This window comes from Rhinichthys klamathensis, unplaced genomic scaffold, assembly GCF_029890125.1.
Source record: "Rhinichthys klamathensis goyatoka isolate OS25496 unplaced genomic scaffold, OSU_Roscu_1.1 h1tg000452l_1, whole genome shotgun sequence".
NCBI lineage: Eukaryota > Metazoa > Chordata > Actinopteri > Cypriniformes > Leuciscidae > Rhinichthys > Rhinichthys klamathensis.
The window spans coordinates 696848-706578 of NW_026606944.1; the positions used below are offsets into that span (position 1 = coordinate 696848).

The window sequence follows — 9731 nt, forward strand, 5'->3', positions numbered from 1 at the left end:
AAACCCTTTTTTCAGCCTTGCCTCTGTCTTCAGAAACGCCTTTTCCTGTCTTTGTCTTGCTAGTTTTTTTTCTTCCCTTTTCCTTGAAATTGTCATTATTCTTCTCTCTGAATGCACTTTGTCTTTCAGTATTAGTTTTTGCCATTGCACTGTAGGACGACATGTATAAAGTATAAATACATTTTATAGTTTCTTTATTTGTTATAGTATTTATTAGTTATTAATGGTTGTTGTGGATTAATTACTGTTACTCACAATGCTATTTTGTAATAAAGATAGTTAAAACTGACTAAGATGATAATTTCATTAACTACAATGTGTTCAAGATTACATATATGTCAATATATGTGTCAAATCTGTCAAATCACATTTCTTCCCGTGTTTTTGCCAGGTTAAATCCAGCTTCATCCACAAAGATAAAAGTATGTGGAGTTCGTCTGGCTTCCCTCTCCATTACCCTCTAAATTACAGAGAGTTTTACAGTCATTTACATTATGCATATGTAACGGAGGCCAGCTAGTAGTTGCTGTGCGAGTAAACCTCACTCCTCTGATCTCAAAAGGCTCTCTAGCGACAGATGCTAGGGGCTGCAGTCTTTAGCCTCCTTGTTAGAGTGCCTGACTCTCATGCCGGAGACCCGGGTTCGAGGCCCGCACAGAGCGGGTCGAGTGGGACCCGGGTGGAGGGGTTACACATAACCCTGTTTGGTTTCTGAACAGACATCTTACCTGGACAAACTGATAGCAGAGTTCATCACACATTCACTGTTTCTCTCAAAGGGTTCAGTGCACAACTGTCTGCCAGCTATCTGTCATGAATTTCCCAGTTTTATTTCCTTTTTTATTGCAATTACCATGTCAACAATGTTGATTTCCAGCACATCTGAAAAGATTCAGGGCACTTTAATTATGTTGTCTGCTATATTTAAATGTCTGTTTGAGACTGACATCTAGTGGGTGTTTTATTAGCTTTAGCACACGACACTCAAACACAGAACCAGGAAACAGGAATCACATGAGTTCGGGGAAAGTGAAACTGAAGTGTAGTTGAGCTGTTGTGTGTTTGTGTCTCTGTCTTCAAGCTGTAAAATGGCAGAAGCCAGAATATCTCAGGATGAGTTCATGTGTTCAGTGTGTCTGGATCTCCTGAAGGATCCAGTGACTATCCACTGTGGACACAGTTACTGTAAGATCTGTATTACAGACTGCTGGGATCAGGAGGATGAGAAGAGAGTCTACAGCTGCCCTCAGTGCAGACAGACCTTCAGGCCAAGACCTGCTTTAGCTAAAAACACCATTCTGGCTGAAATGGTGGAGAAACTGAAGAAGACTAAACTTGCTGCTGACTGTTACGCTGGAGCTGGAGATGTGCAGTGTGACGTCTGTACTGGAAGAAAACACAAAGCCGTCAAGTCCTGTCTGGTGTGTCTGAACTCTTACTGTCAGAATCACCTTGAACAACATGAGAGTTTGTTTAAAGGAAAGAGACACAATCTGACTGATGCCACTGGACGACTGCAGGAGATGATCTGCCAGAAACACGACAAGATCCTCGAGGTTTTCTGCCGCACTGATCAGAAGTGTATATGTGTGCTGTGTATGGATGAACATAAAAACCACGACACTGTATCAGCTGCAGCACAGAGGACAGAGAATCAGGTATGAACTTACAGACGTCCCATTTTCCTCATTTACAGGCTCATAGTGTTGTTTATGGGGTCTACTAGAATACATTTACATCATTTAATGTCTGTTTTCACCCTCGGTCTGAACTCTGGTTTAGGATACGTTTACAGAACAACGATGTGCTTAAAACAGAGAAGTTTTTCCTTTGAGTTTTCTGTGTACAGACGACACCACAGTCAAAACAATCCCCATTCACACCAATCAGCGAAAACAACTGAAAACGCTGTATTCTGTTGCCAGGCCAGTAGATGGCGATAAAACACTATAGACTGAACACGTAATACGCATGTGCATGACGTCATCATCTTCAGAGATTCGCGTTTTTGTTCTTTACATGGAGACCGTTTTCAAAAACGTGCACTAATTAACTAATTGAGGAATATTGTGGCGTTTTCATTCCAGAAGAAAAACTCATGACTACAATTTCAGGGAGTTCAGAGACAGTGACACTGATACATACCTGTCAAGTATCCCGTTTTGGCCGGGAAAGTCCCGTATTTTACCCTTCTTTCCCGCCGTCCTCCCGTATTAGTGTTTTCCCGTAAATCTCCCGTATTTTAACCTGCGTTATTGAAAAATAATAATACCCCGGGCGGAGTAAAAAAAAAAAAAAACATTCCCACTCGGAGCTCTGTCACTAGCCTCGCGATAACTACAGGTACTGTAGGTGGCAGTGTCGCGAGGTTAGTGGTCAGATGATGAGTGACAACGCGAAAAAAAAAACAAAAAAAAAAAAAACAGAGTCGGATGATCTACGCTATGATATGACAGAGCAAGGCACTCCTGCCAAAAAAACAAAACCCTCATGTACTAAATACCGCGATCAATGGGATAGCGAATTTACTTTTCTGAAGAGGAGCAGGGTGGGGGACAGCGACAGTCACGGTCACGGTTAGCATCTCACACGGGGAAGGAGCATAGTACGAAAGATTGTTACAGAGAATAGGATGACGTTAGACAACAGAACTGTTTGCTACTCTCTTGTAAAATTAACCACTCTGGCCCAGCCCACAAATACACTCCTTCCAAAACAGTTAATACAAAGTCTGCAACAAATTTGTTCAATAACTCACTAAAAGAGTAAAGAAAAGTTATGTGAAATGAAAAGAAAAACTGCAAATGAAAAGCAATGTGAAATGAAAATAATGTGTGGAATGAAAATAAAATGTAAATGTAAAGACAAGCAATGTTAAATGAACAGAAAATATGCAAATAAGCCTTTAAATAATGCTCTTAATATATATATATATATACCATATATGTGTGTGTGTGTGTTTTAATTAACACCTGTCTTAAAATGTAAGGGGAGCTTGGTTGGGGTGGTGGGACTGCTCGCGGTGGGCGCCGGAAAATTTCCCTTATTTTCAAATCCAAAACTTGACAGGTATGCACTGATATGGAGAATAACTCTCTTTAACTATACTTTTTCATGCTCAAACATAAACATTACACACTAAAGAAAGATGAACATGGGGAAAAGCATAATATGACCCGTTTGTTATATGATATGATCATTTACTTGTTATTCCAAACTGGCATGACTCTCTTTTTCTGAGTAACACAAAGAAGGTATTTTAAGGAATGTCTCATCTGTCCATATTTTAAAAGTAGAATTAAAGAAATCCAAACAACTCCAATGGGGGTGATCTAACTAAAATCTAAGTCTTCTGAAAATATATTAAATATGGTGGCATGTTAAGTCATGTGACATGCATGAGCCAGTAAGGTTTGAGGTTGTTGACGTATCACCATATTTGATTTGGGCTTTAGAAAGGGCATTCTCCATAATATCTTCTTTTGTCCTGCAAGAGAAATCATACAATTTAGGAAAGACATGAGGATGAGTGAACAATGAAGAACTTGTGAAGACATGAAGAACATTTCTGGGTGAACTATCTTTATAAATCTAGGCTATAAAACTTGATGAAATAATGCTGGTACTTCAGAATGAACCTATAATCTTATCATGCAAGACCTTTAACCCCTCAACCGCACCACTTCACTGATACTGGATTCATATCTGTTTACCTGATGATTAATGTGATGTTTCTCCTGTCATTGGTTTGTCCTTTAGCACCAGCTGAAGGAGACGCAGAGGTCGTTCCAGCAGAGGATCCAGCAGAGAGAGAAAGATCTTCAGCAGCTGACAGAGGCTGTGGCGTCTCATAAGGTGAGTCTGGAGAAGAAGAGAAGTTTGAGACGTCTCAGTCAGGACTCACTGAAGCCACTGTGTGATTGTGATGTGTGTGTGTAACAGCGCTCTGCACACACAGCAGTGGAGGACAGTGAGAGGATCTTCACTGAGCTCATCCGCTCCATTGAGAGAAGCCGCTCTGAGGCGACACAGCGGATCAGAGATCAGGAAAAGACTGCAGTGAGTCGAGCTAAAGGACGACTGGAGCGACTGGAGCAGGAGATCAATGATCTGAGGAGGAGAGACGCTGAGCTGGAGCAGCTTTCACACACACAGGATCACATCCAGTTCCTGCAGGTAACAGAGATCTAGAAGAACAGGAGCATAGTGGACTTGAGCAAGAGACTCACAGAGAAACATTTCATGAGAGCAGAATGAGCCGTTGACTGAAGTGTTGATCTGTGTGTTCGGTTATTATATCATCATCAGTCAGACTCTCATCTGATCTTCTTCTATTGAAAGAGACGTACTTACAAATGCAGTTCAGCTCTGGAAATCTGGACAACTCTTTTTATAACAATGTGAAATCCATGAAGTTGATGGCACCAGTTTCACTACTAAAGATCAGCAAGAGCCGCTCAGATCTGCCAGTAGTGCAGGTTATTGATGAAGTGTGGAGGTGATGAGCTTTGATTTCTGTTTTCTGTAGAGTTTCCAGTCTCTCTCAGCTCCTCCTGAATCCACAGACGTTAATGACAATCCCTTCAGTTCTCTCTCCTCTTTTGATGGCGTGAGAGAATCTGTCCTTCAGCTGAGAGACAAACTGGAGGATTTCTGCAAAGAGGAGCTGAAGAAGATCTCTGACAGAGGTAAAGTCCTGGAGATCCATCAGCTCTCAGAAATCATCCTCCATCATCTCATATCATGTAGAAGATCATATTAGAAATGTCTTAGGAACGGATGCAGGGATCATTTTCTCTCATGATAATCACACTCTTCATGTCCGTTGATTTCCACAGTCACTTTCACCAACATTGTTCCCAGAACCAGGAACGACTTCCTACAATGTAAGTCACTAAGAAAACCAGCAGAGAAACTCACTGAGTGTCTTCATGTTCTTCCTGTAGAAGGAGAAAGAAAACATGACAGAAGCAACATGACATCATGACTTTGCGTAAACATACACGCCACTTTCAATTCAAATGGCGTGTTATCTATACGCATTTTGAGATATCCGCGTGTATGTCCACGCCGAAATCTTTTGCGTGTATGTCTACGCCGTTAAATGTCCGAGTGATTCCGCGTGTATGTGTACGCCGTTAAATGTCCGAGCGAAACGAAGCAAAATCTATATCTACATCTGTGGAGCGATATTTCTTTTCCTAGGATGGTAGGAGAAGACTCATAAATGGTATTAACCCCAGTGACGGGTAGGTTTAGGGACGGGGTTGGGGTAGGTCATATATTTATATATACATAATACAGTAATATAACGTTAAGTCAAAGGCGTTGATAGCACGCCAAAAATGGAAATACGAATTGGCGTGTCATACATACGCCATTTCATGAGATCAGTCTGACAGAAGAGATTTAGAGTTGATCATGTAAATTAGTGTTTCTCAACGGGGGCGTTCGGAGAACATCAGGGGCGCTGGAAGCAATATCTTCAAAAGGGGGTGTTGAGGTGTTCTTGGGATGCGTGTGTTTAAGGCGTGTAAATGCCAAAGATTTACTAAATGAAACTTGTAATCACTTGCGAAAGAAAATGGCCTGCAACATTCTAACCAGATTCTACACAACACAAACGTTGCAAACGCATTTGTCCTGTTGTCAGTGAGAACGCACCTCTGGTATCTGTAGTGCAGAAAATAATGAGTATTGGAACAGTGTCAGATATTTCAGTATCGATATGTTTTGATATATCTATATTTTTGACAACACTGTCATGTAGTTTGTGTTGCGAATCATCAGAATCAGAGAGATCCATTTGCAGCTTAATTTATTGAGCAGAATAGTCAAACAGGCAAAGGTCAGAACCAGCAGATACAGCAGTGAAGACAGGGCTGAAACGTAGTACAATACCAGGCAAGAGATCAGGGCAGGCAGCAAACAGTCAAGGTCAAAGAACAAAGCAGAGGTAACGTAGGCAGGTAGCAGACAGGGAGATATCCAAAACGGGCAGGGTCAACAAAACAATCAGACAGTCACAGAAATAAACGCTCAGAAATGTTCACAGTAGCAAAACAAGACTTCGCACTGAGAGCTGCGTGCAGTGCAGCTAAAAAGCCTAGTAAATGAGATCCAGCTGGGCATGGTGATTAGAATCAGAACCGGGGCTATTGGGAAACGTAGTGTGGTGAGGGAGTCAATATTCAGGCGAGGGTGCCCTCTGATGGCTGGAGAGTGAGGTTACTGAGTCTGAGATTGTGACAGTTTGTATCTCCAAACCTTCAGTCCATAAATCACTCTGAGCTCCTTCACTGTGAGGTTATGATCAGCTCTCCTGAATCTGCTCCAGTGGACGCTTTTATTATTGGTCCATTCGCCATCAGATCTCTTTATTGGCTACAGAAATTAATATCAATTCAAATTTTAGGCGTACTCTGTAACGGATTGTGATTTTACAAGTAGCGAAGTAAATTAATTAGCGTAATTTGTACTTGAGTACAAGTAAAATAAGACTAAAAAATATACTCCTAAAAGTACAAGTACCCAAAAAACTACTTGACTACAGTAATGTGAGTAGTTGTAACTCGTTACTTCCATCCCTGTAAATACAAATATATAATATACACCACAGATCAAACGTTTGGGGTCGGTAAGAGTTTTTAATGTTTTTGAAAGAAGTCTCTCCTATTATTTGATCCCAAAATAAAGGAAAAAACAGTAATATTGTGAAATATCACTAAAATTTTAAAGAATAATTTTATTTTTGAATATACTGTATTTTAAAATGTAGAATAAAAATGTGGAACGTGTGGAGATGTTTTTTATATGGATTTTTTTATAAATGGAAAGACTGAAATAAATTAGAATTATTTAAAATAGAAATGTTTATTAACATTTTAAATGTCTTTATTAAAATTTCATCACATCCAAAAAAGCAAGATTTGAAATGTTGACTCGTGACTTTAACAAAGATGTAAATCAGGACAAAACTGGATTCAACATATTCTTCAAAAACAGGATATCTTCTAAAACTAACGAATAAATATGATTATTTTTCACAGAAATCTCTTCTGTAAAAATTCCACTATGGATTTATCCTAAACAGGATTTTGTAACAAATCTCTTTAAACTTTGAGGAAACAGAGAAATGTAAAGAAAGCTCAAGATCCTCAAAGGCCACAGCACTGAAAATCACCAACAAGGCCACAGCACTGAAAATCACCAACAATGATTAAAAACCTTGTAGATGAAAGTGTTACACTCATCGTTAAATCAATTTATTGGATCTTTGCTGAATTAAAGTATCAGTTTCTTTTAAAAAAAAAAAAAAATCATACTGACCCCAAATATTTGAATGGTGTAAATATAATAGGCATGATTATAATGAACACAGAATAATAACCAACATTGATATACAGTAAATGATACACTGATGTAAATGATGATTTGCACAGGATATCTGGTAAACTATAACCCTATTATTGCTCTTCCTGCATTGACATCATTATATGAGAACTGAACCGAGCTGGACGATGACATCACTGTTTTCTCCAGAGCGGCTCTATAGATAAATGAACTAAATTAATAACTTTTTTACAACAGAAATTAATCAACACTGAATTAACTTAGGCTGGACAATGCAACTATTTTCTTCTAGATCTGATGTACAGACGAAACAAACTTTGTTGCCTTATTTTCCTGTTATCACTGTAAAGCTGCTTTGAAACAATCTGTATTGTACAACGCGCTAAATAAATAAAGGTGACTTGACTACTGAGACACTGATGATATATTGAACATGAAGAGTTCAGCTATAATAAACGATCAGACAGATTCATAATTCCTGATTCTGATGTGTTTTCTCTCCATCAGATTCCCATCAGTTCACTCTGGATCCGAACACAGTGAATAAACTCCTCCGTCTGTCTGAGAGGAACAGAGTGATTACATTCACCAACACTCTCCCAGAGCTTCAGCCGTATCCTGATCATCCAGACAGATTTGATGATGTGTGGCAGGTGTTGGGTAGAGAGAGTGTGTGTGGACACTGTTACTGGGAGATTGAGTGGAGTGGATATGGTGTGTATATATCAGTGTCATATAAGAGCATCAGCAGGAAGGGATCGGGTGATGAGTGTTTGTTTGGATATAATGATCAGTCCTGGAGTTTGCTCTGCTCTTCCTCCAGTTACTCATTCAGACACAATAATATAGTGACTGAACTCCCTGTAAAGCCCATCAGCAGGAGAACAGGAGTGTGTGTGGATCACAGGAGAACAGGAGTGTGTGTGGATCACAGGAGAATAGGAGTGTGTGTGGATCACAGTGCAGGAACTCTGTCCTTCTACAGCGTCTCTGACACAATGAGCCTCATACACACAGTCCAGACCACATTCACTCACACACTCTATCCTGGGTTTGGTGTTGGTATTGGATCATCAGTGAAACTGTGCTGATGAATGAGAACAGACTGTAGAGAGATTCTACCCATAATGCTTTGAGCTGCATGATAAATCAGTAACAGTGAGATGTTATAGAGTCTCTTATTTTCTCTTCATTACATTAATTCTACAGCTGAACTTCTGTCAGTGAAATAACATGTCAGAATAAATGTGTGTAATGAATCCTCATATAGACAGTCAGATCAGTGTGTGTTTGTGAGTCATGATGAGTGTGCTTTTCTCAAACTCTAATGTGTTGATGGAAATCAGTCATTCAGTTCTTATTGTAGTGTCAGATAAATCATTTTAATATTACTGTTAAAAAGACCTTCCAACTGAAATCACACGCAAGATTCATTAAAATGTATCATTCGATAAAAATGTTATTTGTCGTAAAATTGATAAATGTCATTTTATTAATAAATGTTAAATATATAAACCCAGATCATCTGATCATACTGTAAACCCTTGATCAGTGAAAGTATGAGAATAATTATTATAATCTAATCCAGTTTGTTCTTAACCTTGTTCTAATGTTGATGAATTCGGAGTATTCTCAATGAGCGACTGTGTGTCCAAGGTAAGTATTTACATAAAGATGCCCAAACCGTGTCCATATAAGGGCATTCCACACACCCTTTTCCTTCGTCACCCTCAGTAAACATGCCGCTAGCGCAGCGAGATCCACGAGCAATGCCAAGAGTGCCGTCCTCAAAACAAGTTCAAACCCAATAAACACCTTTTGTACAGACATTACAGACCTCTGATTGGCCAGCTGTACATACGCGTATATCTGCGTCTTAATGCAGAGCAACCTCACAGCTTGAGCTATAACCAGACAGAGGCGGCCTTTGCAATTTTGTATGCAATGCGACTGCAATTACTTTACTATCTCTGTTATATTTAAGAAATGTTAACTCATATTTCACTCGCATTTATTTTGTATGTTTGTTTTTTTATTGTATTTATATAGCACAATTTAATACAACCATAGTAGTCCAGTGTGCTATCCACCTTATTCCTGCGCCCCATGACCCTTTGCGCTAATTATGGGTGTAACTTCCGTTAAGCTGTAAACAATCAGTGAACGGCTCGCTTTATGAACGCAATACGTTAAAAAAGTGTCACAATGAGATGACATTAATCTACTCACCCTTCAACCATCGAACATTAAAAGGAAATTTTAAAGTATAAAAGCATCAACAAGGTACTTTCAACAGACCAAATAACCCCAAAAGCGTGAGTTTTTCCACAGAAATAACAGATGGGTTAAATATCACTGTAGTAATATATATCCGGATT

At 39.3% G+C, this 9731-nt stretch overlaps 1 protein-coding gene across 1 annotated transcript; it reads left to right on the forward strand.

Moving 5' to 3' along the window:
- The first annotated feature begins 1030 nt into the window (after positions 1 to 1030).
- On the forward strand, positions 1031 to 8618 carry LOC130071680 (tripartite motif-containing protein 16-like). Its single transcript, XM_056236539.1, has 6 exons — positions 1031 to 1658; positions 3760 to 3855; positions 3943 to 4176; positions 4529 to 4688; positions 4839 to 4886; positions 7861 to 8618. Exons 1-6 carry the CDS (start codon positions 1089 to 1091, stop codon positions 8442 to 8444), a joined length of 1692 nt encoding a protein of 563 aa, XP_056092514.1. The 5' UTR covers positions 1031 to 1088; the 3' UTR covers positions 8445 to 8618.
- Positions 8619 to 9731: the final 1113 nt, after the last annotated feature.

What these genes read in the sequence shown, in the direction of transcription:
- LOC130071680 (XM_056236539.1), top strand. Translation starts at nt 1,089, where the DNA reads ATGGCAGAAGCCAGAATATCTCAGGATGAGTTCATGTGTTCAGTGTGT. An exon ending in CACAGAGGACAGAGAATCAG is followed by an intron (nt 1,659 to 3,759) that starts GTATGAACTTAC and finishes TTTGTCCTTTAG; the next exon opens with CACCAGCTGAAGGAGACGCA. An exon ending in GAAGAAGATCTCTGACAGAG is followed by an intron (nt 4,689 to 4,838) that starts GTAAAGTCCTGG and finishes TGATTTCCACAG; the next exon opens with TCACTTTCACCAACATTGTT.